Genomic DNA, 19,587 nt, shown 5'->3' with positions numbered 1-19,587 from the left:
AAACAAAGACCAAAACGAAAGTAATGGGTCTGCCGGCCACACAAACATAATAAAACACAACATAATATCCAGGCCTGGTCCTCTCTCGTCCTTCACTGTCGTCGCTCCTGCTTTTATGCATCCGGAGCTCCTCCGTGAGAGACCCTGCGTTCCATTCGGAAGGGCTCATCCCTATATGCCCTAATCCCTTCAAAGGGTTTACCCTCAGGAGTGAGAGCTTTGAAGAGATGAAGGGTGTAGGGGTAAAAAAAAAGCACTTCTGCGTCATCTTAACGAGACAGTCAAGGAAGAGAAGATTGTGCAAGCTGCGCCCTTTGTTTAACGTCAGTTTATTTATTTTTGGTTTATTGCACCTAATATTGTATATTGTGTCTATGTATTTTAAACATTTGAATGGACTGATAAAGGAGCTGTAAAGTATTTTTGTTGAAGTACAATGTCATTTTGACCATAATAATGTACCAAATCTAACTTGTATAAATGTTGCAGCAGTATAGAAGAATACTATACATACATTTGTAGGTAAAATCAAACTCCTATAACCTCCTGTTCCCATTGTGTGACGTCAAAGAACTTCCCTGTGCAAAGGATCATGGGGTCCCAAAGTGTCCATTAGTTGTACCCTTCGAAATCCTTCATTCAGAAGGGCCCTTTGAAGTGGCCACATTTGAGCACTTCGGTTTGGAACGACCCTTCAATATGGCGGCCATGATTGTTTTCTCTCCGAAGTGCCCTTCAGAGGGCGATATATCCCGTTTGGAGCGCACTGAGACTCAAGGCCGGTGTGCCTCACAGGTGGAGCTCGTTATCGCTCGCGTCACCGGCCTCACGCTGTTCCCTCACGGCTCTCGCCGCCCTGCTCGTCACATTTGCTTTCTCAGTTTATAATCATCCTCAATTCATACAGTACACATGATGTAACTGAGGTACAAGAAGGCTTGAATACAGAAAGCTATTGAAAATACTTTAAAAAATCAAGTAAACAAGTGAAAAAAAAAAGCTTTAAGGCCAAAATGTATACAAAAAACCTAATGTTTATACTATGAACACTTGAGTTTTGATGGATTCAGTAGTAACCTCTCAGTTTCCAGTTCAGCAGGTCTTTCTACTTCACTTTATCTAAGTGTTGAACTCATTAGGTTTTTCCAGTCGTGTCTGACTCTTGATGATTTTATGGCCGTCTCTTGCCGTACAAGAGTGTCAGAGTGGATTTGTTCCTGAACTCTCCCTTGTTGTGCGATTCCTGTTAGCAGCCGCCCATAACAGTGAGAAACTAATGTTCATGGCAGTGTATTTTTCCGGGATAAGTAGCCAGGTCTGTCCTCAACCCTCCCCATTACATGGCTTGAACTCACACACAGTCAATGTGGCACGTCCACCTGACCTGCGTGTCTCTGGAGTGTGTGCAGTAAACCCACACTGACACGAGGAGAACATGTGACCTCCACACAGAAGAGACTCAGACTGAGATGAACCGAGGATCTTCTGCTGTGAGGAGACACTGAGACCCTCTGAACCCCTGCAGATACTGTCACCATGAAGAACATCCAGCTCTAATGTTCATACATGCTGACAATCCTCTAGATCTGTTGACTCTGAAGGCAGATTACAAACAATCAGTGTCGTCTCTAGATCTTCTGGACTACTGTATGTCTTTCATTTGAACAGGCTCATGTTCTGCGTTCCTGTTCTGACGTCGGTATTTCCAGATGAGAGCAGATATCACCAGAGCCAGCAGAGTTACACTCACACACAGCACAATAATCCTAGACGCTACAGCTGGAAGAAGGAAAGAGAACACAAATTTATTAAAATGATTTTTAAACTCACTGCTTAAAGATTTTGTAAAGTTTTCATTGACTCCTGTTTTACTTACTACGTTGTTCTTCATCTGTGTGCAGTTTTTCTGTAGAGGAGATTGAAAGGTTAGTATTTGCTGTTTAAATCATGATGAATAAACCTGAGCTTTAAAATAAGCTCAAATATCTCTGAACATCCACTGATCTTCTCTCACTGTAATCAAGATTTCTCCTTCATAATCCAGAACTCAGTGTCAGTGTAAACTCATTAATGATCATACTGGAGATGACTGATCTAATATATTAGACAGGATGAGTCTCATTCAGTGTCTCTATCACAGTCCCTCATGAAGATCAACACTATTACTAAAAGAAATCCATAAAAAAATGTTTTGACTTTACCATGAATATCAAGTTGGTACTCCAGTGTGTGTCGCTGCACTTCTGTCTGATTATTTTTGTAACGAATTCTCAGAATGTATTTCCCAGCATCACTGAATCTCAGATCCTTGATGATGACGTCACATGATCCATTTTTGAATATCCTGCCATCTTTTTCATTCGGATAAATAGGGATAATGTTTGAAAATCTGCTTAAAGCGATATCTATAAATCTTTCCGTCCTTTAATTCACATGACAGAGTGACGCAGCCTCCTTGTTCCCCGTCACACATCGAGGAGAGGATTCAGTGGATTCTGCAAACAGACAAAAAATATTCATATCAATACTGTGTATCAACACTGTAAACGTTTTCCTTTTCTTTGTCAAGTTGCAAAAGACATCAAACTCTCAAACATTTAATCAAGCTCTAAAACATGATTTTGATCTTTTTCCAGGATCTAAACACTATCCAGCACAAACCCCTTCCTTCATCCACACATTATTCTGGAGTTATTTGACTGGATTTGATTTTTCTCAGTCTCCACACACACTCCTGACACTGAATGAGCCAATGAGCATCTCCAGACGGGTTACTGAACCAAAGAACCGCTCACAAATCAACCAATCAGAAAGAACCCAATGATCCGGATCAATCAGATCTTTCTGACTCAGACTCGACCTGATAATCTGACTTTATCTCTGTCTGTAGATTTGATTTGATTCATTTTGAATCTGTAACGTGAGACACGAGAGAGCAGGATCCAAATGCACCTCAATTTTAATTTAATTTTAATAATAATAATAATAATAATAATAATAATAAAAAGATAAACCAATCTAGTATATTGTATATTGACACCACATACAGTATATGAAAGAAAAAGACTAAAGAACACAAAAAACACAGAGAAACACTCTTTAAAATACAGGTTCATTATTTCAAGCAAAGTCACTTGGTGCAAAATATAAATACTGAAAATCAAAGATTGTTACAAATTATAAACAAAAATGATACTGACCGATACAATGTATCAAACACAACAGCAGAAGATTCAAGCATCTGGACCTGATGAGAAACAGAAGAGCTGATTTATGTCACAGATTCAGGATAATAATCACAAACACATTTATACAGAGATAAACACTTTCCTGAACGGTAAAACATTATAAACATTTAGTCTGAAATATTTGACACATGAGGATCTGAGATGATGAAAATATCAAATAAGAAACATCAAACTATATCCCTGCTAGAAATTTTACGTTCCCAGAACATCAGAACGTCTCCACTGGTGTTAAAGGGATAGTTCACCCAAAAATGAAAATTTGATGTTTATCTGCAGAAGATAAACATCAAATTTTCATTTTTGGGTGAACTTTAAGGACGTTGTCTAGTAACGTTCCCAGAACGTTCAGAGGAAGTCACGATGTGGAGTTCTTTTAAGGTTTGGGGAACGTTATTTGGTGAACCTTCAGGGAACATTCAGGACGTTCTGGGAATGTTTAGTGGACCATTACTATAGGACGTTCTGATTACTTCCCAAATATCCTCATTGTAACGTTCTTATGTGACCATAAAATAACCAAAATGAACATCCTCCTAAAATCATATAAGGAACCTTGAACTGCAGCACTTTCATTAGCAAAAGAGGACGTTTTATATCCCGAATGTTCTGTAAAGTTTCTGAATTTTCGTCATCTTTAGAGAACTTTTAGGGAACGTTGCTCAAGGTCACGAGAATGTCGCCTTCTACATGGATAATCTCTTTGATTTTATAAATGATTCCAGTGTAACACTGAAAATGATCAGTCAAACTCAAACAACAGGCTTTAGAAACTCACTAACAATCTAACAATTATATTTAATAACCTCAGAGATAATAATAAAAATAATGGATTCATCATGGCGGCTTATTTCCGCGTCAGGTTGTTTTCCATAAACGGAAACACAAATATTGGTAAACACAAAACAAGCTTAATTTATATTATATATATATAAAAAAAGCATGAAAACTTACATTGTAAAAGTTCCGCATGAATTTCATGTTCAGGCGTCAAAACTGTGTAAACCTCAGGACAACATCTTCTTCAGAGATTTTCGCGGAAAAACGAAACTAAAAGTATCCCAAAGGTGATCTCGAGCTTCCTGAAATATGAAACATTATTTCCTCATATTTTCCTCTACTGGTTATTCTTTCAAAGCAGATTGATCTATCGGTAAATTAACATAATACTACATGATGTTCAGTGACTGAATTATTTATTTAATCATTCGCATATGAATTCAACAATTAACTAATGTTTTTTTTTTTTTTAAAGACTTTTAATTTAAAAAGTGAAAGACTCTCATTTTGAAACCTGTTTCCGTGTCTGGATCATGTGATTGGACGGGTCACATGATCTGAAACAGCAGAATGTCATTTCTTGTTTCCTCTTCAGTGTTTAGAGAGTAAAGATGTGGATATTCAGAGTGAGTTTGATCTGCTCGCTGTTGTTTGTTGTGTTTGGATTCCTGGGGAATGGAGACACATTTCGACGGAAGGTACAAATAAAACACTGAGATAAAACTGAACAATCAAACAAACTTCATCAAGATGCAACAACAAACAATCCTTAAAACCGACAAATACGTTTAGAAAAATCATTATTATTTACAGTTTTATTCTAATCTATGGAGGTTATGGAGCATATCCAAAACAACAACATTACTATAGTATTGTGTCTCAAACAGCATGTTGTGTAATTGAACATTTTGGCTCATTTTTGTTTTATCTGTTGATTATCAGGTTCATCTGTGTGTGTTTTTGTAAGATTAGATGAAACTAGATCTTATTTCAGTTTAATTAGTGACATTAATTAGTGTATTAATGATTTATGTGTGCTGTTGTTTCATACATAAGTCCCTTTAAACTCATAACCTGCTCTTGGTTGTCATATTATCATATTTTGAATTAAAATGAATAATAATCTCAATCTAGATCAACTGAATGTGAACTGATTTACAAATCATTTACAGTCACAGCATTACAGATATTTGACAATCTATCAGTAACCTTAAAATTGAAAAGTGATCAACATTATTGTTTAATTAAATCAGTATAATGTTTTTCTTTCTGATTGGTTCATTTGCTCTTCCAACATTTTAATTTGTTGCACCACAAAAAGTGATATGTTTTATTTTATACGTGTCATTTAATCTTAAGTTTTGTGTCACACTTTATTTTAGTGTCCTTGTCACACGTCACATGATGTTACTATAGTAATGACTATAAATTATGCATAATTACATGCAACTAAACTCTAATCAAACCCTAATCCTGCTAAACCTACAGTAAGTACACATAGTTAATTAATATTCCTCAGTACAATCAAGTTTTCCTTATTAAAAATCTATTGACTACAAATAATTAATTGGGTTTGTATGTTGTTATTGTAACTCTATAAAGTCCTAAACGAGCTTTATCAGGAACATGAGGGCATGTGCTGATGCTCTCTCTCCTCTGTTCTCCTCAGGTGTCTCTGGAGCTGAACCCCGGTCTGAAGCCTCCCTCGTCTCTTCCTCCTGGAGCGGTTCTGGTTCATGCGCGAGGACTGGGACTCAACGACACGCTTCACTTCTTACTGTGTAATCATGGCGCTCCAGCGCTGCTGCTGGTCCACACTAACAGCACAGAGTCTGCGGTGCGGCTGAACTGGCCCGTGTTCATCAACAGCACTTCCTCAGGCAGCCTGAGGGTGGAGCCGGAGAGCAGCGTGACCTACAGCTCTGCGCTAGTGTTCACCAGAGTGAGATTCATGTCATGCATTATCAGGGAACTGAACCACTTCTGCTACTGTGTAAAATGAGAACTGAATGTGAGAAGTGAATTCTGCTGTGTTTGTGTCTCAGTTATGGGAGTACGATGATGTCAACAACACCGCCGACCCGCAGAAGACGGCAGAGTCCAGTTTCTACCCTCCTTACGAGCTCCAGAACTTCATCTGGTCGGATCTGAACTCCACCGTCAACCAGTCGGATCACGTGATCACGTTATGCGGCAGAGAGAAATCAGAGAGCTTCCTCAACGGCTCCCTCTGTCTGAAAGTAAGCAGAACTGCAGTACGACTGACAGTAACAGGATGAATGTAGATGATTAAATCCGTCTGTCTATCTATCTATCTATCTATCTAGCAACCACCCAGAACACCATGGCAACTGCCTAGCAACCACACAAATCACCCTGGGAACATCCTAGCAACCAGCCAGAGTACCCTAGCAACCACCCAGAATACCTTAGCAACCGCATAGCAACACCCTAGAAACCACCCTGAGTACCCTAGCAACCACATAGCAACACCCTAGCAACCACTCAGAATACCTTATCAACTGCATAGCAAAACCATAGCAGCCACCCGTAGTACTTTAGCAGCCACATAACAACACCTCAGCAACCACCTTGAGTACCCAGACTCTATCAAACTTTATCTATAAAACTAAATCTATCTATCTATCTATCTATCTATCTATCTATCTATCTATCTCATATCTATCTATCTATCTATCTATCTATCTATCTCATAGCAACCACCCAGAACACCATGGCAACTGCCTAGCAACCACACAAATCACCCTGGCAACATCCTAGCAACCAGCCCGAGTACCCTAGCAACCACCCAGAATACCTTAGCAACCGTATAGCAACACCTTAGCAATCACCCCGAGTACCCTAACAACCACATAGCAACCACCCAGAATACCTTAGCAACCACATAGCAACACCTTACCAGCCACATAACACCTCAGCAACCACCTTGAGTACCCTGACTCTATCTATCTATCAAACTATTAATTAAATCTATCTATCTATCTATCTATCTATCTATCTATCTATCTATCTATCTATCTATCTCATAGCAACCACCCAGAAAACCATGGCAACTGCCTAGCAACCACACAAATCACCCTGGCAACATCCTAGCAACCATCCTGAGTACCCTAGCAACCGCATAGCAACACCCTGGCAACCACCCAGAATACCTTAGTAACCGCATAGCAACACCCTAGCAACAATCCATAATATCTTAGCAACCGCATAGCAACACCCTAGCAATCACCCTGAGTACCCTAGCAACTGCATAGCAACACCTCAGCAACCACCCCAAGTACCCTAGCAACCACATAGCAACACCCTAGCGACCACTCAGAATCTAAACTTCTAAACTTCAGAATCAAAACTTCTAAACTAAAACAAACTGAAAACTTTAAACTTTATAAACTACTTTAATCTTTCTGGACCGGCTTTTTCAAGCCAACTTACAGTTTGTCTCGACAAACTTTTTCATCTAGTTAATGTTTGTTCTTCGCTCTCATCAGTTCTCAGTGTTTGAGTCGGCGGGTCGGGAGCAGGCGTGGCCGAGTCTCCTTCATAACGCCAACTCCTCGCAGCTCCGCGTCTGGCTGGAGGGAGTCACACCGCGAGGAAACGACTCCAGATTCGCTCTGGAGTTTCAGTCGGTCGGTGACTCTGGATTCCAGGGAAGAGTTGATGTCCGCAGCTCCATAGATGATGAGTACACTCCCTCCATCTTCAAGGTACAAACCTATCTGCCTCGTCATCAGAGAGGAGATGTCGCTGAAGTAATTCTGATGAAGTTATTCTGATTCAGGATTATGAGGAACATAAATCATTTATGATAATTACTGCAGTACTCATGTCCTGTCATGTGGTGGTGTCTTCTCTCAGGTGTCTCAGTGGGTCTCGTTCCCGCTCAACTCCAGCGGAGCGTGGGGTTTCTCTCAGTGGAAGCCCGTGGCGTACCGTAAGCCTGAGCCGGTGTTTGAGGACGCCACGCCCTGCAGACACTCTCCGCTGGTGTCCGTGAGCCGCGTCCCTCCGTCCGCTCTGGTCCGGGCCTATTTCAGAGACGATCCTCAGATCCACGGGCTCAACATCAGCTTCGGCATCGATAAAGACCCCGTCTTCTACAGCGACACCCGATACGTCAGCTGGTGAGTGGACACACTTACAGTACTGATACAACTGTCAACGACTGGCTGCCAAAAACTGTAAAATTAAAGTGAAATATAATAAAAAATAAAATACTAAAACTTTTACAGAAATTTTCATTTAATGTTTTACAGAAAAACACTGTTATTTTACAGTTTATTATTATGATCAAACACCTTCACTTTAAATAAAATGAATAAAAAAACGGTCAAATTACTGACGGCAACAGAAAACAACTGTAAAATAATTTTTAATTGAGCAATTTTTAATTCATCGTTTATTTTACCTATGCTTACTTGCTGATTAGTATATGTTATTATAATTTTTTATTATATGAATTAAACATATTTAATTTTATATGTATTAAATAAAAATTTAATTATCATCTATTGACAAAAATAAAAAATTGTTTTTGAATATTTAAATTGAAGATATTAAAAATACTATATATTAAATACATATAAAATAATTTTGTATTGGTTCTTTTTTTAATTCATCATTTATTTTTTACCCATACTTGCCCATTAGTATTTGTTGTGAAATAAGAAAATATAAAAATATAAAGAATATTTGTAATAGTTTTTGAATATTTTTTATTTTTTAATATTTGAATTGTAAATATAAAAAATACTATATATATATATATATATATATATATATATATATATATATATATAAAAAATATTCAAAAACTATTAAATATTATTAAATATTAAAAAATATTCAAATATATATATATATATATATATATTGTTTAATATATATATTAATATATATATATATATATTAAATTGATATCTTATTAATTGTAACTTTATTTTTTCCCATACTTGCTGATTAATATCTAAGAAATAATATTTTATTTTATCTATTTTGCTTTTGAATATTTTAATTGATACATATTACATTTTAATTTTATTGATTGTAATTTTCTATTGTTTTTTTTGTCATTTACTTTTTTACCCCATTCTTGCTGATTAGTATCTGTTAGTATAATTATTTAATATATTAATTAAAAATATTTAATTTTATGTATTAAATAAAAATTTAATTATTGTCTATTGACAAAAATATTGTTTTTGAATATTTAAAGATATTAAAAATATTTAGATATTAAAAATACTATATATTAAATAAATATGAAATGATTTTGTTGATTGTAATTTTGTAATTTTTTATTGATCTTTTTGCATGAATGACCTTTGACTGCAGTTTTCCACTAATTACAACAATAAAGCACATATTTTCACCTTTTTTTAGTAAATATGTGCAGTTTGTTTCATTGAGTAAAATACATCTGCTCATGTTTAAATGGTTTACAAGTGAAGTAAGTTTCATGAACACGCCCCTTGTCAGTCAGATAGCCCCGCCCCCAAACTCACATGATTGGTTGAGTCAGAGGTCGACGGGCCGCTCAAATGTCTAACTACCAATGACTGAATTATAGTAACTTTACAACGACACACCAGAAACTGAACAACAGCTCTAAAACACATTAAACAAACAGTACCTCATATTAAATAGTATTTCCTGTATGACAGTGTTTGATCTGTTTGAACAGTGTTCGTCTGACCTCTGAACTCTGTGTCTGTTTTACTCTCAGGACGGTGTTAATGGGCATGGGCGAACCTCCGGCCGATGCATTCTCCACGTTAATCATTATCATCATCGCCGTTGGACTTGGCACTCCGCTGGCCATCATCATCGTGGGTGGAGTGTTTGTTTATGTCCGCAAGAGGATGACACATGGGTCAGGCTACGAGCCAATCAACTGAGTCCTCATGGTACAAGCCCCGCCCTAATGTACACACACACACGCCAATCAGTGACGAGATCACTCACCCCTGACCGGACGATAAGAACGATCACACGCACGTTACTGAGGATGATGTCTGAATGTGCCTGAACATTTGCACAGACAAACTCTCTCTGGATGAAAATATCATGACGTCTTTTTGATTTAAACATGTTACATATTGAATTTTTTACATCTTTATACTTCAAACTGATTGGCCACAGAACAAATCAAGTGATTATTTGATTTTGTTCATTTTATTTTTAGACATGATGCTTGTTTGTTCTGTGTCCCATAATAATAATAATTAATAATAATAATCCTGCTTGTATAATCAGTTATTTTAAAAAACATGAATTTCTCTTTAATCCTGAAATATATGCAGTTGTTTTGAGGAATGAAAGCACTGATGGAGGTTCTCAGGGATTCAGACTTCAGTAGGTTTAGTGTTTCCTGTTCATCAGATGATTTTAGGAGAACTCTGCTGCTTTGTTGTAAATTGCATTTTTGTAAACATTGATTTGCACCACGTTTAAACACTGAAATCTTTCTGTTTTTGCCACCGCCAGTGACTTATAAATCTGTAAATATGGATTCAAAAACTTTTTTTCTCTATATAAGCTTCTTCTCTGTGATGTTTATTACCTGTCAATCAAACATCCTGTGCATCATTTATTCATAAACATTCAATAAAGATGGAAACATCAGACTGTGAAGTCATAAGCAAGACTGCATTAGGACAAACATATGAGGAATATGGCACAAATCAACAATTATAATCACATCATGACATAAATAACTGCATGATGCATGTCTGAAACATTAAACATCAAAATACTTCTCTGTAAAACACTCTATTATCCAACATATCCGGCTTACAAATTACATTTCAAGGCCCGTTTTAGGATTCTTACGCTTGTATTGTGACATCTGCATGAATATTGAACACATATCTCTATAATTTCACTTTACAGTAATAAGAATGTTGAAAATTTGGGAGAGAAATGTGTTTAATTCTCATGTAATAATAAAAGAAAGGCATCATAATGGTCCTAAAAACAAGCAAAATATAGCCTTTATGTATAATGTACATTTTAATGCATTATCTTTTCATAAATAACTGTAACCAAAGTTAAAATGCATTATAATATTTTCAGATTCCACTTGGAAGTTTTCATGCGTTTTAATGCATTATACTTTCTGAAGGGGTGTTGAATGAATAGATAAGTATAATAATGTATTATAACTGTGGTTACAATTATTCATGAGGTCATATGATGCATTATAAGGTGAATTAAAATACGTTTATAATGCATTATATAGAAAGGCTATAAGTTGCCAGTTCTTTCTTTTGATTTCAAGGTAAAATGTGATCATGACAGGCTTTGTGAGAGTCACTCCTCTACTAACTGAGTAAATATTGAGGTCAGATCGTGAAAGCCCAAACCACCGGGGTTTACAGCAGTTAAACAGGTTTAGTCTCATGACACATATTGAGTTTCAGTGCAAGAGAGTCTTTACTGAATGATTCTCCAGTCTTTCAGTCTTCATTATTTGATTGTCTGGCTGGACGGAGGTGGACGTCAGCAGCAAAGTCGCACCCACATTTGTTTAAGTGATCGTTCTGATTATTCAGATGCTGAACGTGTCATTGTGTTCACCCCCACCACCTTGGTTTTGGGGGTGGGGCTGTGGTGGGCGGGGCCACATCAAACACCGCCTCCTGTCCTCTCACAGAGCCGATGAAGTAGAGGTTTGCTCCCAGCAGAACAAGCAGAGGAAGGAACGAGAGCGCGAAACCGAGCGCTCGTACGCTGCTGCCCAACGCCACGCAAACCCAGTAGATCAGCCTGAGGATCGACAACACACAAGATTCAATGAGCAACATTTAAATGAATGTGACAGTTTATGTGAGAGTGGTTCATGAACGACTTTTGTTCAGTTTGTATGTCATAAAGAAACATGCATGGAGTCATTTTTGGAATAAACAAGTAAAGTGTTACTTTTTGAGAACACAACATAATATCCATGTAACAATTTAGAGTATTGCAATGTAAATGTTACATTTAAAAGCGTTTCCAAATAAGAAACGTAACATTTCAATTTATTATTTTTTTTACTTTTTAAATGATTTATTTACTATTACTTAGACATACATTTGAAAATCAGTAAAGATTTAGAGCATTGCTATAATGTAAATGTTACATTTAAGTCTTAAAAGTAAAATTTTCCAGTTTAAAAGTAACATTTTTCCCATTTAAAAATAACAGTACTGCAATAATGTCAATGTTACATTTAAGTATTAAAAGTAACATTTTTCAATTTAAAAGTAACATTTTTCCAATTTTAACATAACAGTACTACAATAATGTCAATGTTACATTTAAAAGTCTTAAAGTAACATTTTCTGATTTAAAAAGTAACAGTATTGTACTAATATAAAAGTTACATTTAAGTGTTAAAAGTAAAATTTTCAGATTTAAAAGTAACATTTTTTGTAATTTAAAAGTAACAGTTTTCCAATTGTAGAGTAAAAGTATTGCAATAATGTAAATGTTACATTTAAGTATTAGAAGTAACATTTTCCAATTTCAAAGTTTTCATGCATGGAGTCATTTTTGGAATAAACAAGTAAAGTGTTACTTTTTGAGAACACAACATAATATCCATGTCACCATGTAACAATTTAGAGTATTGCAATGTAAATGTTACATTTAAAAGCGTTTCCAAATAAGAAACGTAACATTTCAATTTATTATTTTTTTTACTTTTTAAATGATTTATTTACTATTACTTAGACATACATTTGAAAATCAGTAAAGATTTAGAGCATTGCTATAATGTAAATGTTACATTTAAGTCTTAAAAGTAAAATTTTCCAGTTTAAAAGTAACATTTTTCCCATTTAAAAATAACAGTACTGCAATAATGTCAATGTTACATTTAAGTATTAAAAGTAACATTTTTCAATTTAAAAGTAACATTTTTCCAATTTTAACATAACAGTACTACAATAATGTCAATGTTACATTTAAAAGTCTTAAAGTAACATTTTCTGATTTAAAAAGTAACAGTATTGTACTAATATAAAAGTTACATTTAAGTGTTAAAAGTAAAATTTTCAGATTTAAAAGTAACATTTTTTGTAATTTAAAAGTAACAGTTTTCCAATTGTAGAGTAAAAGTATTGCAATAATGTAAATGTTACATTTAAGTATTAGAAGTAACATTTTCCAATTTCAAAGTTTTCATGCATGGAGTCATTTTTGGAATAAACAAGTAAAGTGTTACTTTTTGAGAACACAACATAATATCCATGTCACCATGTAACAATTTAGAGTATTGCAATGTAAATGTTACATTTAAAAGCGTTTCCAAATAAGAAACGTAACATTTCAATTTATTATTTTTTTTACTTTTTAAATGATTTATTTACTATTACTTAGACATACATTTGAAAATTAGTAAAGATTTAGAGCATTGCTATAATGTAAATGTTACATTTAAGTGTTAAAAGTAAAATTTTCCAGTTTAAAAGTAACATTTTTCCCATTTAAAAATAACAGTACTGCAATAATGTCAATGTTACATTTAAGTATTAAAAGTAACATTTTTCAATTTAAAAGTAACATTTTTCAATTTAAAAGTAACATTTTTCCAATTTTAACATAACAGTACTACAATAATGTCAATGTTACATTTAAAAGTCTTAAAGTAACATTTTCTGATTTAAAAAGTAACAGTATTGTACTAATATAAAAGTTACATTTAAGTGTTAAAAGTAAAATTTTCAGATTTAAAAGTAACATTTTTTGTAATTTAAAAGTAACAGTTTTCCAATTGTAGAGTAAAAGTATTGCAATAATGTAAATGTTACATTTAAGTATTAGAAGTAACATTTTCCAATTTCAAAGTTTTCATGCATGGAGTCATTTTTGGAATAAACAAGTAAAGTGTTACTTTTTGAGAACACAACATAATATCCATGTCACCATGTAACAATGTATTGCAATGTAAATGTTACATTTAAAAGTGTTTCCAAATAAGAAACATGTAACATTTCAATTTATTTATTTATTTACTTTTTAAATTTTTTATTTACTATTACTTAGACCAACAGCTGAAAATGAGTAAAGATTAGAGCATTGCAAAAATGTAAAAGTTACATTTAAGTCTTAAAAGTACAATTTTCCAGTTTAAAAGTAACATTTTTCTTGTTTAAAAGTAACACTACTTCAATAATGTCAATGTTACAATGTTACAAAATGTTACTTTTAAATTGAAAAATGTTACTTTTAATACTTAAATGTAACATTTTTTCAATTTAAAAGTATTTTTTTTCAATTTTAAAGCAACAGTACTACAATAATGTCAATGTTACATTTAAAAGTCTTAAAGTAACATTTTCTGATTTAAAAGTAACAGTATTGTAGTAATGTAAATGTTACATTTAAGTCTAAAAGAAAATTTTTTTCCCATTTAAAAGTAACAGTTTTCCAATTGTAGAGTAACAGTATACTGCAATAATGTAAATGTTACATTTAATTATAAAAAGTAACACTTTCCAATTTTAAAGTAACGGTATTGCAATAATGTCAATGTTACATTTAAAAGTCTTAAAGTAGCATTTTCTGATTTAAAAGTAACATTATTGCAATAATGTAAATGTTACGTTTAAGTCTTAAAAGTAAAATTTTTCCAATTTAAAAGTAACAGTACTGTAATCATGTAAATGTTACATTTGAAAGTCTTAAAAGTAATCTTCCCCGACACACACCTGCCAATCACGAAGATGATGGTGAGCAGCGGCACCAGTTTGAGCGTTTCCTGTTGGGTGTATGTTGCCATGACAGCGAGCTGCAGGAAGTAGAGCAGGTACAGGTGGAGTGAGTCTCGGACGTAGTGTCCGTGAACGGAGACCTCACGATTCTCCCACGTCCCGTCAAACAGAGGCCTCAGCGTCCCAAACTTCAGACGGGACACGCCCTGAACCAGCACACCTGAAACAGACAGACGGACATTACAGTTTACTATATATTCACATAGAAAACAGATATTATTTCACAATAATACTGTTTTTACTATATTTTTGATCAAATAAATGCAGCCTTGGTGCCTTTTAAACACATTAGAAAACTTTACCAATCCCAAACTTTTCATAGTAGAGTATATATCTATGTTTTATAGATCCTCACCCAGAATGATGGGAATGCTGGCGAAAAACGCACAGCGCAGTGTGTAGACCAGCCTGAGGGGGGTGCTGTCGAGGGGCGGGGCGTCAAAGGGGAGGAGCTTGTACCCGCCCCACGTCAGTAACGGGAACATGACCGCGGCAGCCGTTACACACGCGCACAACCGCACAACCTCCACACAATAACTGTCTGAGAGAGAGAGAGATGATCAACACAAACACTTTCATCAAATCAGCACTGAAGAAAAATGTGCTGCAATACTGCAATATATCCCACAATGCAATGCACTCTACTTGACCCAGGGTTATTATTAACTAAAAAAAACAAAAAAAACAAAAACAAATTTGCAACTTGAAATAATCGTTAATTGATAAAAAATAATAAAACAAAATGTATTTAAAAAAATATTGGAATATTTGAATATTTGAAATATTATAACTTTTTTTTAAAGTATTTTAATTCATGTTTTTGCCAAGGCAACATTTCTCATTTTTGTTTATTTTAACTTGAAGTAATAAAATAACTAAAACACTAAAACTATAGACACTTTTAAAAGAAACAAAAATGACAAAAACCACTACATTACTAAAACTTTAATTAAAATTAAACTGAAAATGGAAAAAATAGAATAAAAAATTCAAAATATTAATAAAATGTATAATAGTATAATCAATGACAGTAAAATAACATCAGTTTCATTGTTTTGTCTTAATAATTATTTGATTAGACTGCCATTAAACAAAAGTTAAAGTATTTTGCACAAAATGCAATTACTATAATTAGAAATGAAACTAAAACCATAAAAACATTTTTGCAACTTGAAATAATCATTAATTAATAACAATAATACAAAACTTATTTTAAAAAATTGCTTGAAATAAAAAAAAGTTAACTAAAATAATATAGAATATTTAAAAAATAAACATCTGAAATACACTAAAATATATATTTAAAAAAGTATCTTAATTAATCTTTTTGCCAAGGCAACATTTCTCATTTTTGTTTAGTTTAAGTACTAAAATAACTAAAACTGAAATAATAGACTCATTTAAAAAGAAACAAAAACTAAAAAAATGCATTACTAAAACTAAAATTGGAAATGGAAAATATTAAAATAAAAACTAATTCAAAATATGAATATAGTATAATCAGTGATACTAAAATAACTCAGTTTCAATGCAATAAATGAATCAGAAAAGAGTTTTTAACAGAAACCAATACTCTTTTATCTCAACTAATTATTTGTCTAGACTTTGATTACTATAATTAGAGATGAATGCATTTGTTTCCGCAATGATAAAGGAACGCTGAATTGTGAGCACTTCATACTGTTGCATGCTATTTTTAAATCTAATAATCTACTATAGCCTACAGTATATACAAGCAGTACACAATTACTCTAACACATACTCCTGTATTCATACAAACATCTTAAAGTTCAGGGTTTGAGTGTCATATTATGCTGTAGTGATTTGTTGTCCTGCACAAATCTGACAGATTGCAGTTGTTCAGAAGCATCATTTACCTCCAGGTTTGTCTATATCGTCGATCCAGGGCGGGTGGAAGTGTTGTGGAGGGTTTGTGTGGAAGTTCTGCACATACAGAGGGATCTTCTCCATCTGGATCTCCTGCATCTGAACGTCTTCTCGTCCCGTGGGCTGAACGATCGTCACGTTCGGAGTGAACGACTGCACCGCTTTCTCTGGCAGCCAGGAGTCCTGCGACCCGTTCCCATCAACTTCATCACCTTCCTCCTCATCGTCAGCCAGTGAACCGTCGTCGTCTCTGTGCTGTGACTTCTTCTCCTCAGTCTCCGTCCAGTCGTCTCGTCGCTCCAGCTCTCTGGTGCTCTCCGTCCTGCTGTCGGCTCCCTGAACATCTCCATCGGATCGGGTCAGATCAGGGAGGTTCAGAGGTTTGATCTCTTCAGATGTTTCAGGTTTATCCGTCATGCTGGAGTCCGTCTGTGTTTCTGAGCTGGACTGACCGATGAAACTGACCAACGACACTCAGAACAGAGTTCAAGATGAATATACAGGATTCACATTTCCATTGTCCTAAACATTGAGAGAGAGAGATTTCAAACATCTTCTGGAAATATAGATCAGTTCAAAATGAACAGTTTTAGTGCAATATTTAGAAATATTTGACATATTTATCAGTGTCCGACTCCGGTTTGAACAATGTAAGGCTGAACACTGTCGTCATTAGACATGTGCCGATATTTGACGATATATTGCGATAATGAATATGCACGATATTGTTATCATGGGCATTTCAAAATACCATAAATAACAATTTATTACCAATTATTGAAATATTTATAATGCATTTAAGAATACTTTCCACATCAACCGTATAAAATGCACAACACCGCTGTATTCTGCGTCAAAGAGATGTAAACAAGCCCAACGTGCACGAGAAGCACATGGCTGAAAGGAGACGCGCTGAATAAAAGTGCACGTTCACTGTCTAACAGCAGAGGGCGCTGATGGAACAGCAGAAATGCAGCGGTTACCCCGGAAACCCTGCAAACAAACCAACTGCTCTACTGCCTCAAACAGCCATTTATTTTTTTGTAATCTCAATGTTGTTCATCACAGCACCAAATACTTAAAGACTTAATAGGCTATTTATTTTCAAACTTAATCATTTTTCTATTTTAATCTGGACTACAACATACCCTAATGATTAGAAATTCTCTGATTATTTGTTATTGTTCAGTAAAACTTTGAGACATACGGCTTCATTAGTTAACATGTTAATTCATTATTACCAAACTGACAATGAAAAATACTTATAAAGCATTTATTATTCTTAGTTAATGTTAATTTCTTAGTTACTGTTTAATAACATTACTAAAATCAAAAGAACTTATTTAATGGACCTGAGATAAAACTAACAACGATCAGTTGTGTTTCTTAACTAACATTAACAAAAAATAACACTTTCTGTAACAAATGTAGCTGTTGCTCAATCTTAATTAATGCATTAAATAATGAGACCTTATATAGTGTTTCCTGTTGTTCTTTATAATTGTTTTGCACTTTAATCTGTTTGAAAATTTTGCTTTAAATATTTTGTGTATTATATTATTGTGTTTAAACATTCAGAGTTTTTTTTATTACAAAAAGAGTTCTTAAACCTGTTATACTATGACAACACTTTTTTTGCAACTTATGTCAATATCGTGATAATATTGTATACTGTGATAAAAGCTTCAGCAATTAATCGCAACATGAAAATTTGATACTGTTACATGCCTATTCGTCATTTTGGCTGCGTGAGATTCTCCAGTTTTGTTGTTGTTGAGCTGTTAAAGCTCCGCCCTCTTCTGGAAAGGGGGCGGGGAGCAGCAGCTCATTTGCATTTAAAGGGACACACACAAAAACGGCATGTTTTTGCTCACACCCAAATAGGGGCAAATTTGACAAGCTATAATAAATGATCTGTGGGATATTTTGAGCTGAAACTTCACAGACACATTCTGGAGACACTTATATTACATTTTATGAATTAGTCGAACACAAAAGTTCACATGGATCAAAGTTATCAGAGAACAGACTCCTCATGCATTAGTCACATACAGCACTTAAAAACACACAATACTTCACTGTGAAGTGTTACTCTGATTCACTCAGTGTCCACATTGTTACACTAGCTGTAATGAATGCAGTTCCACCAGTTTGACCTGAACTCGCGGAAATACAACAGAAATAAACACAACACTACTATAACAACACACTGTAATTAAAGGGAAATGATTCATTTAAAGCAAACTCAAGTACATGCTGCTATTAAAACGCCTAAGAATCTGAGGCTTAAACAACAAACTCTTGATGTGAGATTATTTCCCATGAAACTTTCCAAACAATCCGAGAATGAAGGTAAAAAGCTGTAGTTTCTTACCTGACACTCCACTGAGAGGAATATCATGAATGTATATTGAATATTATAACTTATAATGACAGATCAGGAGTGTGAGCCTCGATCAGGATCTGTGATCACACACTCGTACAGGTGCGACGGTCAGACCGCAGGTAAATCAATTTCTCTCGGGATCACGTGACTCGCGTCGACGCCTAGAAATAGAAACACCTCGCGCTGATTTTAAACTAGTGCATGTATGACGTATAGGATTTTACTTTTAATTTCGCAAGATTTACTTCATTCATCATGTTAAAAATTAAGGCAGTAAATAAGTGCACTAGAAATTAAATATTAAATTCTGCTTGTACTGAACTAAAGCTCAGTATAATAGGAATCAAAACTAGCATATGTATAAATAAACATACTTTTCACAACAACTATTCTGTTGTTTACCAGCGCTGCACATGTGTGCGAGTCAGGCGCAGTGAAACCGAACTACCCCGCTGCTGAGTGACAGCTCCCTCAGCCAATCACAGTGCTGCATGCGCCGTAACAGCCAATC

At 34.7% G+C, this 19,587-nt stretch overlaps 2 protein-coding genes and 1 long non-coding RNA gene across 4 annotated transcripts; 1 reads left to right on the top strand and 2 right to left on the bottom strand.

The window, feature by feature from the left end:
- Positions 1 to 347: 347 nt before the first annotated feature.
- LOC125276037 lies at positions 348 to 4,442 on the bottom strand. The gene is made up of 5 exons (XR_007186572.1): positions 4,200 to 4,442; positions 3,201 to 3,247; positions 2,202 to 2,495; positions 1,877 to 1,906; positions 348 to 1,779 (listed from the first exon to the last, which is right to left on the bottom strand). It is a non-coding gene; the product is annotated as an uncharacterized LOC125276037 (long non-coding RNA).
- Positions 4,443 to 4,561: 119 nt separating this feature from the next.
- LOC125276035 (glycosylated lysosomal membrane protein) lies at positions 4,562 to 10,670 on the top strand. The gene is made up of 6 exons (XM_048203432.1): positions 4,562 to 4,723; positions 5,695 to 5,967; positions 6,071 to 6,265; positions 7,535 to 7,753; positions 7,905 to 8,170; positions 9,772 to 10,670. Exons 1-6 carry the CDS (start codon positions 4,637 to 4,639, stop codon positions 9,941 to 9,943), a joined length of 1,212 nt encoding a protein of 403 aa, XP_048059389.1. The 5' UTR covers positions 4,562 to 4,636; the 3' UTR covers positions 9,944 to 10,670.
- tmem79a (transmembrane protein 79a) lies at positions 10,623 to 19,577 on the bottom strand. Of its 2 annotated transcripts, XM_048203434.1 has the most exons (6): positions 19,451 to 19,577; positions 19,065 to 19,237; positions 16,681 to 17,212; positions 15,159 to 15,344; positions 14,741 to 14,963; positions 10,623 to 11,813 (listed from the first exon to the last, which is right to left on the bottom strand). In XM_048203434.1, exons 3-6 carry the CDS (start codon positions 17,105 to 17,107, stop codon positions 11,621 to 11,623), a joined length of 1,029 nt encoding a protein of 342 aa, XP_048059391.1. In that variant the 5' UTR covers positions 17,108 to 17,212; positions 19,065 to 19,237; positions 19,451 to 19,577; the 3' UTR covers positions 10,623 to 11,620. The 2 variants fall into 2 exon arrangements, with proteins under 2 accessions (XP_048059391.1, XP_048059390.1); XM_048203433.1 differs by having other exon boundaries at positions 19,065 to 19,475.
- Between the last annotated feature and the right edge of the window lie 10 nt (positions 19,578 to 19,587).

This window comes from Megalobrama amblycephala, linkage group LG9, assembly GCF_018812025.1.
Source record: "Megalobrama amblycephala isolate DHTTF-2021 linkage group LG9, ASM1881202v1, whole genome shotgun sequence".
NCBI lineage: Eukaryota > Metazoa > Chordata > Actinopteri > Cypriniformes > Xenocyprididae > Megalobrama > Megalobrama amblycephala.
Note: the sequence above shows the minus strand (reverse complement) of the source record. Positions and strands in the feature narration are given on the sequence as shown.